Source organism: Lygodium microphyllum, chromosome 2 (genome assembly GCF_053477565.2).
Source record: "Lygodium microphyllum isolate KBCC chromosome 2, Lygodium_microphyllum_v1.1.10, whole genome shotgun sequence".
In the NCBI taxonomy this organism is placed as follows: Eukaryota; Viridiplantae; Streptophyta; class Polypodiopsida; order Schizaeales; family Lygodiaceae; genus Lygodium; species Lygodium microphyllum.
In genome coordinates, this window is record NC_141136.1 from 102,410,831 (window position 1) to 102,427,399 (window position 16,569).

At 41.3% G+C, this 16,569-nt stretch overlaps 1 protein-coding gene across 6 annotated transcripts in view; it reads right to left on the reverse strand.

The window, feature by feature from the left end:
- LOC148040108 (DEAD-box ATP-dependent RNA helicase 26-like) overlaps positions 1 to 13,551 on the reverse strand; it is a 108,416-nt gene extending 94,865 nt beyond the window's left edge. For 5 of the 6 annotated variants that reach the window (XM_087696735.1, XM_087696730.1, XM_087696749.1 and 2 more), the window contains exon 1: positions 13,028 to 13,551. In XM_087696735.1, the coding sequence (XP_087552861.1) occupies positions 13,028 to 13,410 (383 nt within the window). In that variant the 5' untranslated portion in view covers positions 13,411 to 13,551. The remainder of the gene's footprint in view (positions 1 to 13,027) is intronic. The other variant, XM_087696751.1, reaches the window with a different exon arrangement.
- Between the last annotated feature and the right edge of the window lie 3,018 nt (positions 13,552 to 16,569).

A 16,569-nucleotide genomic window follows, 5' to 3' on the forward strand; every position in this document is an offset into this window, starting at 1 on the left:
GTGGCATGTGGACACTTATTAAAGTGTTGAAGTGCGGTGTGTCTTACAACTTTAATGTGGTGACACTAGGTCCTATAGTTATTGAATTCAACTATAGTTAGGGTGTTGGTCAACCTTGTACCTTAGTTGTACTTTCATCGAGTACTTTCATTCTACTGCTATCCACTTGAGCTAATACACTCTCTTCAGCTCACACACTATCATTGTCTACTTTCTCTTGTTCCTATACCCTCCATAGCCAGCCAATCTCTCACATTCGGTATCAGAGCAAGGTTATCACATCGTTGCCAGCTTCAATTGCCAAGGCAAGGTTGAGAGTGTCCCACTGGATCTACCCAAGAAGGAGCTACTGCAACACTGCCAACTCACCAAATGCTGCCTTGCCAACACCCAACTTGCAGCCTGCTCACTATCCAATGCCAAACCCACCAATATCCAGTTGCAGCACCATCTACTCATGCTCTTCCCCCAATGCACAATGCAGCCACCTTGCACTTGCTAGCTGTCGCCGCCCAATTGTTGCCATCCTATTGCCTCACATTCTACACCAACAGTGCCACCAACACTACTATACCTATCTTTGTAGCATTGCCTCCACGGCTTGCTCCCTCCACCTCTAGTCTATCAATGCTTCCATGTTCTATGTGCTTGGTTGCAGATTTCGTGTGTTTCATTGCAGCGATGGCACAACAGGGTCACAATGATCGAAGCAACATTTTGGGTGTCGTTATTCATAAGGACAAATTGGATGGCACCAATTACTCCTTGTGGAGTTTCATGGTGCGCAATGTATTGGTTGCTAGACGCCTTTGGGATTTTGTGACCGGTGATTTGGCTAGATCAGAAGGCTTTGCTCCTCAAACGCCTCAGAGAGGGGCTAGAGGACAGCAAGCTGCTTGTCTTGCTGCCCCCACAAATGAACAAAGGAAATGGGACTCCAAAGATGCACGGGCCTTATCTTTAATTGCTTTATCAGTCAAAACTCTCCACGAGAGTAAGATTGATACTCCTCTACCTCAACACTCTAGAAAGGCTGCTAGACAAACTGCCCATAATGCAAGGGGAGCACATTTTGTGGAAATTTTGAAAGTACACTCCTCTTGATGAGCATGCACTCATGTGCTCACTTTTGAATGAGGATGAGCTTGCTTCATTTGATGACACACGCCAAGGTGTACATTGGTTGCAAGCCATGGAAGAGGAGTTGGACTCCATTGCTACTAATGGTACTTGGAATCTTGATGAGTTCCCACCTAGCGAGAAGGCTATTGGCACAAAATGGGTTTTTAAACTCAAACGCAAGTTAAACTCAAATGCAAGGCTGATGGTTCAATTGACAAGTACAAGGTATGCTTGGTTGCCAAAGGCTATACTCAAGAAAAAGGGCATAGATTTTGAGGGGACTTTTGCTCTTACATCTCGCATGAGTACAGTTAGATGTGTTACTGCTATGCCTGCCCATCATGGATGGAAAGTGCATCACTTGGACATTAAGATAGCATTTCTTAATGATGATCTTCATAAGGATGTCTATGTATCACAACCTCCAAGGTTTGTGGTTAAAGTCAAAGAGCACTTGGTTTGCAAATCTTGGGAATCCCCCTCAAAAAGCTCACACAAAACATTGGCTACCTCACAAGATGATCCTTGAGAAAGCTCCTCACAATCTTGGAATCCATAGCTACATCTCCAAGATCGTCCCCCTCTTAAAAGGTATGGGGGATAGGAGGGAACCACCAAAGGAGATGGTGGCCAATGGGGTAGAACCTATGGGATGGGTAGTGCATAAACGAGAACTATTTCAACAAAAGAAAACTGCCACAAAGGACCCATCAATTAGGAAGGGGAATGGAACCTCTATATCCCTATAGCACCCTCCTCTACCAAACTATCTCACAAGAATGGCTCTAATGAAGAATCCTCTATGAATTCAATCTACTCAATGAAGACAACCCGAGCACCAAGCCTCATAAGGCCATGAGCTAAGAGGACATGAAAGCCCAAGTCCGACACTTGTCGAAGTTTTGATACAAAGCTCAAAAATAAAAGGTCATGAAGACAACCCGAGCACCAAGCCTCATAAGGCCATGAGCTAAGAGGACATGAAAGCCCAAGTCCGACACTTGTCGAAGTTTTGATACAAAGCTCAAAAATAAAAGGTCAGGCAACAAAGGCAAGGTGCCAACACCACAAATAGGCACCAATGTAATGTCACCAACAAGGACTATATCCTCCTGAGTACGAAGATCCCAGTGCTTCTCAGAAGACAAGAGAGCCGAAGCTCACTTCTAGTCGGGAGACTAACACTTGGGAGAAGCTGGTCCCATTGGAGCTTGAGCAGGATGTGTGTCACAGTGAGACTGATTCTAGTGATCCGATGCACATAGCCATGCTTTTCCCACCTTATGTACAAGTACAAAGACGGGGAAGAGAGAGAAGTCAAAGTCATCTTCACACTCTGATACAAATTTTGCGGGGAAGCATCGAGGATATCCCACATGTCCTCATTTGGGAAGGCCTTGCACCCCGAGAGGAGAAGTTCTAGAGACAATGCCCCCACCTTCATCCAAGAGCGAAGGGCGGATCTACATCGAAGCCTCCATCTACCTCTACTTCATCACTAGATATATCACTACCGAATCCATGATTCTCCACATTCATCAAGTGAAGGAGCCTACATTAGTTGTCTCAACTTCTAAGCAGCCTTGACCCATTGATTGTGGTGCATCGAGTCATACGATTCCATGAGGTGATTTGTTGCAAAACCTCCATCCATCCGAGGGTATTGTCACTACTGGCGACATCTCTTTGGCGCCTACTAGTGGTGTTGGCATCTTGCCTCTATTGTCTAACCATCCATCAAGCTCCATTTCAAAGGCCGTACTTGTTTCGGACTCGACTTCCCTCTTCTCTGGATTTATGGCCTTACTAGACTTGAGAGTCGAGACTCACATTGTCTTCCCCAAGTAGACCGTCTCATTGAGGATTCTTTTACAAAAGCCACTCTTTTGACAGGTTGGCAAGAGAGCCTCCATTCCCCTTCGATTGTGCAAGGCCCTTTAAGGCAACTTTCCATTGCCACACCCATTCTTGATTGTATGCCATCTATCCCAAAGATTCCATCCCATTCCCCACCATCTCCTCTAGTGGTTCCCTCGTACCACCCATCCCTTTCAAAGGGGGACAATATCATTGATGCGGTTGTGGATTCCCTAGCCCTTTGTGTGTCAAAGGGGGATTCCCAAGATCGTGATGAGTTTCTTTAGGGCTTACAGTTTCCTTCGGACCTTTCCTTTATGTGACGACCTCTTTCCTTTGTCATCAAGCCACCGTCCCCTTCCGCTTGGTCCTTGGTTCCTATTATTTCTATGCAGCTTATGACACCTTCAATATTTCCTCACTATCATCTCATCGTTGGTCAAAGGCTTAGCTCACCCAAGCCCACCATCTAGAGTTTTCAAGAGTGATCCATTCAAGGCCTCTCTATTTCCATTGGCCTCCGGTGGCCTTCCATTTGATCAAATTTTTATTTAGAGAGGGGGTTTTGCTCCTTGGTTGGCATTCTTCATTGACAAACTTCATCGGCATTGACACTCTTCTTGCCACCCTCGGATCTCCATCTTCTTCAGCCTCCAACCACATCCAAGATTTGAGAGTGGGGGTTAGCAGTCATGTGTCTTGTATCGTCATCTCCTACCTATGAGCCTTAGTCTAAGTCAGACGAGCACATTGTCATTGCCTGTTATTTTATGTGTTTTAGGCACTTTAGATGGAGGGCGCATTAAAAATTTTCTTTTTGGGCATTTTAGGCTGTCTTGGGCGCCCATATTTTGGACTTGGCCACTTTATTACCAATTGGGCCCCCAATTTTCCTATTTATCTCACTCTCATTATCCTTTGTGATCAGTCAGCCCTCCTTGTTCTCCCATCCCCCTACTACCATGTGGCACCTACACTAACTCATAGAGCTATGTATTGGAGCTGCCCCTTGCAGCCTTGTCCTTTTCAGTCATTGATGTTAGATTGTTCCTTCTCTCACCTATGTTCATTTTTTGTCTCATTCTTTCCATGTTCACTTTGCTTCCCGCTATGCACTCTCACAGAGGGAGGATCCATGTAGCTCCATCCTTTACTCTCAGACAAATATGAGGGTATCTCTTGTAGCACTTCTCCTCGAAATGCAAGGCCTTCTCATAGTGTGGACACTTGGCATATCCTTTGTGCTTTCCTTCTAAACCCGTATCAAAGTCAAAAGAGTGACACACATGCTCTAGCACCATTAGGACTAGCTCCTTCCAAGTGATAATATCCTTCATACAAGAGGTGAGAAGACTAGTGTAGAATACGTCATACTTTGATGATAGAAGATGTGATCAAAGTGTCACAACAAGGTCTTCCAAAGTCACAATTTTAATGACAAATGCAAGCTCACCCTGAATTTCCTCTATCTTGTTGATGTGGTCCTTCATCGTAGGGAAATTCTATGATACAAAGCTTCACTCAAGAGTCATGTGATGCCCAAATGTCCGAACCTAGTAAACATAAGCCAATCTGGTCCATACTTTCAAAATGGCATGGATACATCTTACATGCAAGAGTACAAAATTTGTATAACTCAAGAAGAGAAAAAAGCAAGCTTTGGCATTCAATCAATTCCACAAAAGGTTGCCAAGCCTATGGTCACTTCAACATGGGAATCCACAATAGGTTGGGAAATAGGGTTATCACAAGATCCAAGAGACCAAAGGTGTCAAGGATGCACTCGAGTTTGCACAACCATGAAGAATAGTGCCTCCCTTCTAGCTTTTTGGAGGTGGAAAGTAAGGGTAGGACAAGCACCTATACAAGGTTGCCATAATGGCCAATCATAAACTAGTAGCCACGAAAGGTAAAGCAAGGATAGAATGATATAAAGGTGATTATGAAGGAACTAGTCACGGTCCGTCTATCGATTTGCGTCACAATAATTGTATCAATCTCAACGGTCTTCATGACAATCCTCATGACTCGCAACTATGTGAACACTAGTCTTCTCAATCTCGATTGTTGCAATGACAATCCTTGTAGTCCTGATCCGCTCAATCCTAACAAAGTAAGGGTAGGACATGCACCTATACAAGGGTGCCATAATGGCCAATCATAAACTAGTAGCCACAAAGGTAAAGCAAGGATAGAATGATATAAAGGTGATTACGAAGGAACCAGCCACGGTCCGTCTATCGATTTGCGTCACAATCATTGTATCAATCTCAACAGTCTTCATGACAATCCTCATGACTCACAACTATGTGAACACTAGTCTTCTCAATCTCGATTGTTGCAATGACAATCCTTGTAGTCCTGATCCACTCAATCCTGCCTATCATACCAATCTACCATTTGTATCCTTCAAGAATCGTGCAAAGAACAAGAAAACACTATTGTTGATGAGAGAGAGAGTGTCCAAGTTGAAAAAGGTAAAAACACAGTTGTCCTAAGGAGTATCTGCAAAAAGCAAAAGGACAACTTGTTGGGTTTGACTCATGCCTACACTCATACAGGAGTGTTGGTGATCCTAAGGAGTCGGTAGGACAATGGGGCACTTTTTACTCTCCTTATGAGAGGTTTTTTTCCCCAAATTTATTCTCTTTTATTTTATGTGCCTATGTTACACAGTTTGTACTTTCATTCTGAACTTTTTATTCTACTGCGTTGGGTGTCATGCTTCACTCTCTACACTGTCTACTCCACTCTCAATTGAGCTTCGATCCTCTCCACCTCTCACGCTTGGTATGAGCTCAACCTTAGCTTTGCCCAGCTCATGGCCACTGCCACCTGAGCCGCCACGCTCTAGCTTGTTGGCACTCAGTCCAACAATCAACTCCATCTCCAAACCTGCAAGGCTGCCAAATAGGCACCCAGAGTATTTCAGTCCACCCCCTGCGCTAGAAGTCCACCAGCACCAGCTGCGCTCCGCCTCTGCGCCCTGTGCAACGCTCATCTGCAGCCTACGCCGCCCCTGCCCAGCCTCCTGTGCCACCCCCTGGCCCATTTCCTCCGTCCACCATGCCCTAGCAGCGCCCATCTTGCCATGTCCTGTGCTACACACGACTATAGCTCCGCCTACACCTGTGGCCAGCCACCACGACTGCAACGCCTCCAACTTGGCCAACGCCGCGTGCCACCAGCGCGACTATGACCAACTGCTTCCGACCCCAAACAGCTCTCGCCACCGCCAGGTACAAATTTGTCAAAGTAGACATTACTTTTTTAGTTCCAGATTCATCTCTGGAAAAGAGGGCTTCTACCCGAGCAGGCACAGCAATCTAGATACGTGTCTGGGACACGCTTGATGAAAAATTTCCTAGCAAATAAGTCAATAATTTGGGGGCTTTTTGGTTTTCTGAAGACATTGGTACATGCAAGCAATTGCAGTCTGAAACAGATAGTTTTTGAGCATTTTGGGGCAAGATATTTAGGGGTTTTTGCTTCTGCAATGTTGTTGAGTATTGAATGCACCTTGGACTGCATGCATTACAGACAATTTTGACAAAGTGTACTTCAATTCGCTAATTGCAGCAAGTTATTTGCTGTAATTTCTCGAAATTTTGAGATTTCTAGGTTGGTCCAGCTAGAACATTGCTCTTTTGCTCTTCTTTTTTTTTTGCATTGATTATCATGGCAAATCAAGGAGGTAATGTATTTACCTATGTATCCAAGGAGGACATGTTGGATGGTATAAAGACTGCGTTTTTACATGGGGAACTTCATGAAGAAGTATATGTACAGTAGCCCATTGGTTTTGTAGTTGAGGGATCCAAATACTTGGTTTGCAAGCTGAAAAAGGCTTTATATGGCTTGAAACAAGCTCCTAGAGCTTGGTACGCAAAGATTGATGCCTTTTTACTCAGCCAAGGGTTCATAAACAGCTCATCAGAGTCTACTCTTTACGTATGTAAAGAAGGGGGATCCAGGCTGATCATTTGTCTATATGTTGATGACCTTCTACTTACAGGGACACATGCTGATCAGATTTCAGCATTTAAACAAAATTTACTGCAAACTTTTGAGATGTCAGACTTGGGGTCTTTGCATTTTTACTTGGGCATTTAGTTCATACATGATGCTAGAGGTATCGGTTTATCACAATCAAGATACATTGGTAAACTCCTTGAGAGGTTTGGCTTACAGGATTGAAAGCCAGTCTGTACACCAATGGAACCTAGAATGAAGCTATCACTGCATGATGACAGTGACTTGTTTGATATACACACATATGCTCCAGCCAATTGGATGCTTGATCTACCTATGCGACACTAGGCCGGACATATTGTTTGCAGTTTCAGCCCTGAGCAGATATATACATCAGCTAGGCATGTCACATTGGCAAGTTGTCAAGCGTGTTTTTTGTTACTTGCAAGGTACTAGATCTCTTGGATTGCTTTACGCCAAGGAGGAACCACTACACTTACATGCTTACAGTGATTCTAATTGGGCTAGTGATTATGATTCACGTCACTCCACTAGTGGCAAATTGCAATTGCTTCTTTCTTGGCTCATCTTGCATATCTTGGCTTAGCAAGAAACAGTCCACTATTGCCACATCGTCATGTGAAGCTTAATACAAGGCAGCTTTCACTACCACAATTGAATGTGTATGGCTTAGACGCTTGCTAGCTGATCTAGATGTATCTGTCACGAAGCCTACTCCTTTGTTCACTGACAATCATAGTGCCATTACAGTGGCACGGAACCCGGTGTTTCATGCACACACAAAACACATTGAGATACATTATCACTTTGTCAAAGAGAGGCTACATGCAAGAGATATCAACCTTGTCTATTATCCTACCACCAATAATGTGGCAGACATCTTTACCAAAGCTCTTCCTCATGATAAATTTGAAGCATTTCGCAATGCTTTCAATTTGATCTCCTTTGGTGGAGGATGACCCTTGTATTTTGATCACTCTTCACTCCCAGGGGGTTTCTTGGGTTTCACTCATGCCTACGCTCACAAAGGGGTGTCAATGATCCTTGGTAAGACACTGAATATGGTTGGATGAGTCTTAGTTTGGTGATGACTCTTTGTCTTTGCTTCAAATCTACCAAAAGGCTATGCAACTCGGAAAAGCCATAGTTTTAATGGGGGAGAATGTAATCCACTTAGACACCACCCACATACACATTCTCTTACATCGGACAAGTAATAAGACAAGTAAAGATGGATGACATTGTCAAGGGAGCACACACGAGGAGGATTGTGAAAGCACATGAGAGAAGGATTGCACGAGAGGTAAGATGTATGCACAATCACTAACAGATCATGCCTTGGTAAACATAGCAGCAATCAGCACAATTTGTGAAGGCTGAAAATAACACCCCCCCCCAATAAAAAAAAGAATGTTGACGACATGGCAACTGGTAAAACATTAGTCACCTTTTTTTTCATGGAAAACTGATAATTGAAAGGAGTCACTGAATTTGGGAGTTGACTACTCGAATTCCAAAGCGATGATAAAAGGGTCGATGACAATTGTTAGTGTCACGGGCACGTGCAATTTTAAGATGATTTAATCTTGCCGATAAATTTGATTAAGTTATTGAATCAAATGTGCAAGGTTGATTACACATGTGATGCACATGGCAATTATTTCATGGTAACGTGCCAAGGACCTCGAGGATGGAATGGGTGTCAAAGGCAAAAGTTGTGATAAGTTATGCCAGCTCGGCTTTGGCAATCAGTTGGTATCAAATGTGACCCTATGACAATGGTTTGACCAATAAGTGTCAGTGATGACACTAGGGACTAGCATTAATTAATTAATTAATTCCATTCTAAGGGTCAACAGAGATTGGGACCACTTCAAGTTGCAAATGACCTAGCCAATTAAATTATAGATGGGCACATTTAATTTTGAGCAAGGTCAGAAGGACTGAATTTAATTTTACTGAAAATTAATTAAATGGCTAGATAATGCTAAAAAATGGATTTAGAAGGCTACCACTTAGCCAAAATGCCCATGCAAACTCAGAAAACGTTTTTGGGGGGCTAGGTCTTAACAATTCAATTAGTCTACAACTTGGGAGAGGGAGAGAGAGAGAGCTCCTAGTTCATTTTCTTATCAGAGAACAGCAATTTGTTGCAAAAAGACACCCATCTAGGAGCCTCAACAGGCAACAGCACAGAGTCAGCTTCCAAGGGCTGGCAATAGCGTTGTTGATCAAGTGACAACATTTCGCAGGTGCCTAGCAGTACATGACTGTATTAAATGCAAGCTGAAACATGTAGTAAGTAAAGTTTAGGGTTTTCTCGCGAAGAAAATCAGATTTCTCTCTTCTTGGCTTTCTCTCACCTTCTCTAACCCATTCTTAGGAGAGCTTAGCATTTCTGGACCATTTGGAGTAGATCTCAGCCAAATTTGGTGCACAACAACGAGATCTCTGCTATAAACCCTAAATTTCTGCAATAATTAGGGTCTAACAACCACCTCAAAACCCGTGCCAATTAGTGAAGGCATCACACACTGAATTCAATGCCTGAAATTTGTGTAATTGTCAAGGAATTCAGATGCCAACCCATTCATTGTAATTTGGGGTAACATTTAGCCAATTGGTGATTCCATTTGTGCAAGTCTTAGGTGAAAAATCAAGGGGAAATTGGCCCGAATTGATTGATGATTCTTGCTACAACAAAGAGGCTTTTTGGAACAACTGTAAGACTCTCACAACCAATTCTTGTAAAAATCTTTATTTAACTATTGTAATAAAGATTTAAGAATTTCTACCTACCTTGGATTCTCTCTTCTTTTGTTGAGTTGTGCATTAGGAATGAGAGTCTTACAGTTGAAGCAACCCAAGGGATTTATCTTTCCAAGCAACAAACTATCTATAAAGGCGCTTAATGGCCTAAAGCACATGCCTCAAGTATGATATCAAAGGATTGAATCAATTTTTACTTCGCAAGGATTCATCTACGACTCCATGTGAACCTCTATTTGTATTCTATTATTCTTCTCGTTACTTCATTATCTTGCATGACCATGCTTTGATTGTTACGAGTTCTTATACTCCCAAATTGATTGGTATCATGGATGAGCATTGTATAAGTCAACTTCATTGTTTCCTTGGCATATAGATCTCATAGGATGAGAATGAAATTATCCTTTTGTAGCAGCAACATTGTTGGGAGATTCTTTCTAACTTGGCATGGCTGAGTGCACCCTTGTATCCACTACCATGGATCTAAACTCCAAGCTTAAGCTTGTGATTGGCCCAAGCTAATAGATACCACTCTCAATATTGAAGTCTCTTCTATACCTAGCAAATGCTAGGCCAAACATCTCTTTTTTGTCAATACTTTGAAACAATTTACTACCTCCCTCATTGGTAAGCCCAAGTGCGAGCCCAAGTACAAGTACTTCATTATCTTACAAATTCCACTTTTCTTCATATTCGATTCCCCTAAGACACTATTCTACAAAGCTATTCCAATTCAAATTACACCAATGACATCAACACCAAGAATCCAATGGAGGATACTTACACCTTGGGCTTGGAGCTTGTTCAATTCTATAGCAACAAGAAACCTGTAGTCGCAACCTCTCCTACATAAACAAAGTACCGAGCATGTTTTGATGCTACCCTAGAGCTTATATACCTTCCACTACTTCTTCAAGAGTTAGTGCACTCCTAAGACCAAATATCATCACCTACTCTCACAACCAAAGTACCACTGCCCTGGCCCCTAATGTGGAAGTAGATCTCCCATTTGAGGGCCAAATACATTAGGGTTCCTCCATGGAGATATCTTATAGCATGTAAGAGTCAAACCACCATCGTGTTTGTCTTTGGTTGAGATAGAGTTAATCCATTGTACATACGTGTTTGTAGCCCCTTAGCAATAGTGACATGGGACAGCCATTTTCTAGCTTCATCTATTGTCCCAATCTCATTCTCATGTTAGAGCCCTTTCTCATGGTAACAAGGATGGCCATTCTTATCTCAATCCCCATTCCCGTCCCTGGCCCCAACCCATGTCACTATGCCAAGATGCCCTCAGTCCTATACCCTATCAAGTCATCGGAAGGTGTTGAGATTGAGCACATACAGCTTCATATTTGGTCTAACAATAGTCACAACAAATGTGTCATCACCCCATGTCTAAGGGCACTATTTGTCATGTTTTGTTCCATGATTTTTTTGTCACATGGCACTTTAGTTAGTGAAATTTATGTCAACTATAGGTCAATCACTCTCTGTCTCGTCTTGGTCGTTGATTTACATATGTCAGATCTTGATGTACCCAATTATTTCAATTTTTAGTATGGAAACCTTCCTATCGGAGCTTGTTTATTTTTGCCTTCATATATCTTGCATTCATTTATTCTTCATTGTCCACACAACCATTGTGCCTTGTTTTCCATCATTTTGGATGATTGCATGATCCAACAAGCTAGCAAAAGGTTGACAAAAGGAAGTAACAACTATAGGTCAATCACTCTCACTCTCTAGTCTTGGTCGCTGATTTATATATGTCAAATCTCAACGTACCACAATCCTCATACTTCAGTTTTTAGCGTGGAAGCCTTCATGTGGAAACTTGTTTATTTTGCCCTTCATATTTCTTGCATTCATTTATTTGTCACTTTCCACACAACTATTGTGCATTGTTTTCCAACATTTTGAATGATTGCATGATCCAACAAGCTAGTAAAAGGTTGATAACTAGAAGTAACAAATGAAAAAGAGAGTTGTGGGCATAAAGAGATAGAGAGAGAGAGAGAGAGAGAGAGAGAGAGAGAGAGAGAGACTACCAATATTTTAACCAAGCAACATCCAAATCCTTGGATTGCAGCTTTTTCTTTAGCTACTTCTCAATTCTAAGTCCTTAATCTTTGTGATCTAGGGAACTCGCCTTATTAAAAAATTCCAATAAATTGCTAATACTAGATCAGGTGACCTCTATACATCTTTATGTAATTAATCAATTATATATGTCCTTTGGAGGCCAAAATTGACCTATAGGACAAATCAAATAATTCATTACATTCCACTTCAGGACATCAACGCCATGTGGGCACATAAAAGTAACAAGGAAACATGAAAAAAGACTAAACTCTAATCTCTCATGACTCATGAAAGCTTTGATTACAAACATTGGGTTTCATTAAACGTGTAAAGAATAGCTGAAATACATCACAAGAAAATTTACTTCTAGGGAGGTGGAGTGTGGAACTCTCATAATTACTTTTCCTCCTCTATATACAGCCCATTTTCCATTCCTTCTTGCCACTCTAACTTTCGCTAATTCTACAAGTCGATTGTTGAGTTGGAGGGGCGTCAGCTCATCTGCAACTCACACTCTTGTCCCTTGTAAGACTTAGTTTGTTTCATCGTTGTTACCTTATATGACATGTTCCATGTACGTAACCTTGGCTTGTCTTTGGGGTAATGTGGAGAGAGAGAAAGAGAGAAACAGGTTCCACGTAACCACATGTACTTGTGGTTTTCCACTTTCCTCGCCTTTCGAATGTTGGCATGATTGGACTGTTCTCGTAATGCTTTCAATTTTTGTTCCCACTCTGTTGTGCATAGCCATATTGGTCGCTCATGAGGCCTTCTGCAGTGTCAGTTAAGCACCATGGAGTACGCGGGTCTTCTTACCAAAGATACTTTCGCTCCCTGACATCCTGCCATTTCTTGAGTGACCTTGGGTGATTCTTAGGAGTCATGTGACTCCTGTGCATTCTTTGTAATTAATGCAATCACCCAGAGAGGGAAGGAGGGAGAGGAAGAAAGAAAGAAAGAAGAATCTGCTTCTCTAAAGAAGCCGGATGGCTTATGAGACAAAGAAGTGAGTACATGTGACCGTGTTATCTCGTCTGGAGAATAACAATGAAAAGGAGATGAAAACGACGAACTGAGACAAAAGAAGTGAGTACATCTGACCATGTTATCTCGGCTCGAGAATGACAATGAGAAGGAAATGAAAACAACTAAGTATACTTGTGAGAGAGAGCGCGCGCGAGAGAGAGAGAGAGAGAACCTTGCGCCAGTCTCACGCCCGTCTGGAGGCAGTTCATTTCTAGTCGAAGGCGTGCTACAAGGTTCGTTGGCCTTTCGTTCTCGGCATCCTGGTAATGATGACGAGGCTGATGACGAAGGTCCAAGCAACAGCTGCCCAATTTCTTGAATAGAAGTTCGTGCTCGCTCGACATCTGCCGCTGGTGGTGCTCCTCCCTTCCAGTCATGTTGCTGATGCAGACCAGAAGGAGAAGAAGAAGATGAAGAAGAAGAAAATGAAGAAGGGGGACAAGGAGAAGGGTTCGGCGACTTATTCAGAAGAGGAAGAAGATACAGTGAGACGACCCCAGCTCTTCCTACCCGACTTACTGCTAGTCCTAGTTGCTGCTGCAGCCTGCCATACATGCATGCAGACGGGTAGGGACAAGAGAAAGGAAGCAGAAATAAATAGAAACTCACAACACGTTATGGGGGGTATGTACCAATCCTAGGATATGGAGCCTACAAGACTCAGAAGTCTTATAAACCATACTGGCATTCCATATAGAGCAGTGAGCACAACGAATGTGTTTTGTTTTGGAGTGTGTTTTGCACAACGAATGTGTTCTCTCTCTCTTTTTAAATTTTATCTTTCCTCTCTCTATAATTTTCTCTCTCTTCTTCTTCTTCTTTCACTCTCTTCCCTCCCTTTCCCAAGTCTCTTTTAAAGTATGTCAATTTTATTTTTTTTCTATATATAATTCTCTCTTTATGTTTATATTCTCTCTCTTCTTTTCCTCTCTGTCTCCGCTCTCTTTTCTTCTTCTCCCCTTTCTCTTATTTTTTATTTTTTTATTCTCTCTCCCTTTTAAATTTTATCTTTTTCTTCTCTCCTCTCTCTTTTAAATTTTATCTTCTCTCTCTCTTTTCCCCCTCTCTCCTTCTCTCTCTCTCTCTCTCTCTCAAAAAATATTTAAATTTTAAAAAGAATTTTCTCTTTCCTCTTTTTCCCCATCTCTCTTCCTCTTTTTCTCTTTTTTCTTCTTATTCTTATTCTCTCTCTCTCTCTCCTCTTCTCTCTTTTCCTTCTCTCCTATTTTTTCCTTTTTTTTCTTCTCTCTTAAATTTTTTTCTTTTCTCTTTCTTTTAAATTTTATCTTTCCTCTCTATAATTCTCTCTCTTCTTCTTATTATTTTTTCTCTCTCTGTCTCTGTTTCCCCTCTCTTCTCTCTTTTCCTTCTCTCTCTCTCTCTCTCTCTCTCTCTCTCTCTCTCTCTTAAATTTTATATTTCCTCTCTCTATAATTCTCTTTCTCTTTGTTCCCCCTCTTCTCCCTCCCTCTCCTCTTCTTTCTTTTTTGCTCTTTGTATATATATATATATATATATCTCTCTCTCTCTTAATTAAAAAGAAAGTTTCTCCTTTTTATTTTCTTTTTATTTTTTCTTTCTTTTAAATTTTATCTTTCCTATCTCTATAATTCTTCTTCTTATTTTCTCTCTCTCATTTTCTTCCATCAGTCTCTCTCCCCCCTCTCTCCTCTCTTTTCCTTTTTTCTCTTCTTCACTCTCTCTTTCTCTCTTAAATTTTATATTTCCTCTCTCTATAATTCTCTTTTTTTATTTTAAATTTTATCTTTCCTCTCTCTATAATTCTCTCACTATGTTCAAAATCTTTCTCTTCTTTTTCTTATTTTCTCTCTCATTTTCTTCTCTCTATCTCTCTCCTCTCTTTTCCTTTTTTCTTTTCATCTCTCTCCCTCTCTCCCTCCCTCTCCTCTTCTTTTTTTTGCTCTCTCTCTCTCTCTCTCTCTTCTTATTTTAATTAAATAAAATATTTACATTAAAAAGTTTAATCTAACATAGAGAGAGAGAGAGAGAAAACCTAGGGCCTACGCATGAGAGAGAGGGGGAGGGGGAGAAGAAAAATGTTTAATTAAAAAATAATATTCTCTTTCCTCTTTCTCCCCCTTCTCTTTCCGTCTTCTTCTTTTTATCCTTCTTCTTCTTCTTCTCTCTCTCTCTCTCTCTTTCTCTTTTATTCTATCTCATTCTCAAAATGTGTAAATAACTATGTTCGAAAAACTTTAAATTATTATTTTTTAAATATTTAATTAAAAAAGTTTAAATTAAAAAGTTTAATCTAACTATGTGAGAGAGAGAGACTTTTGATTTAAAAAGAATTTTGATTTAATTAAAGGAGAGAGAGAGAGAGAGAACCTAGGCCTTACACATGAGAGAGAGAGAGAGAGGGAGGGGAGGGGGGAAGAATTTAATTAGAAAAAGGATAGGGAAAAGAAAGAGAGATTATAAGTGACAGAAAGGGGAAGGGGTTTTAATTTAAAAAAGGGAGGTGGGGGGGGGGGAAGCTTTAATGAAAAAAGGGAAGGGGAAGAGAAAATAAGATATTGCACGTGAGAAAGAGGGGAAGGGAGGGGGTTTTGATTGAAAAAGGGAGGTTTGAAAAATGGAGTAGGTTCGGAAAACCCTCTGGAAGTTTGGGGCTTTCCGAACCTATAGCTGAAATAATATAGTAGTAAGATGCATATACAAGGGCATACTAAGAGGGGATATTAAGAGTTAAGTGCATTTAGGACCTCTCTCTCTCTCTCTCTCTCTCTCTCTCTCTCTCTCTCTCTCTCTGTGTGCTTTCGAGGCTGCTTTTGGGGACGAGGGAACAAAAAAAGACGTTAGGGTTACAAAAGAGGGGTTGGGACTTCTCTCTCTCTCTCTCTCTCTCTCTCTCTCTCTCTCTCTCTCTCTCTCTCTCTCTCTCTCTCTCTCTCTCTCTCTCTCTCTCTCTCTATGGCACCCACCACCCTATCACCATGCTCGACCTCCTTGCCTTCAATAGATTCAGGTTCCAAGCCATCTTTTCTCACATCGAAGAGGAGTACCTTCTCTTAGCAAACTTATCTTAGATCACCCCATAGCAAATATTATTGCCCCACGGGAGTACATCACTTTTAAAGAGTCCTATTGAGCATTTTGTACATGATAGTAGCTTATGCTTACAATCCGTGCAAGCAACATAGTTGATTGTTTTCATCTTACTATATTATTTTGGTTGCAAGTTCGAAAAGCCCCAATTTTTCAAAGGGCTTCCCTAACCTATCCCCCTTGTCAAACCTCCCTTTTTAAATTAAAACTCCCTCTCTCGCATGTTTAATCGCTCCCTCTCTCTTTCCCCTCCCCTTTTTAATTAAACCCCTCCGCCCCTCTGTCTACATGTAGGCTTTTTCTCTCTCTCTTTCCTCTCCCCTTTTTAAATCAAAAGTTTCTCTCTCTCTCTCTCTCTCTCTCTCTCTCTCTCTCTCTCTCTCTCTCTCTCTCACACATTAAACTTTTTTTATTTGAACTTCTCTCTTTTTTATTTTATTTTAATTAAATATTTTTAAAAGTTTTAATTAAAAATAATTTAACATAGTTCTCCACATATTGTGTGAGAGAGAGGGAAAAGGGAGAGAACAATAATAATAATAGAAAAAAAGAGGAGAGAGAGAATAATAATGAGGAGAGAAGAAAAGGGGAGAGAGAGAGAGAGAAAATCAAATTTTTCAAAGAGAGAATGAAGAGAAAGAGAAG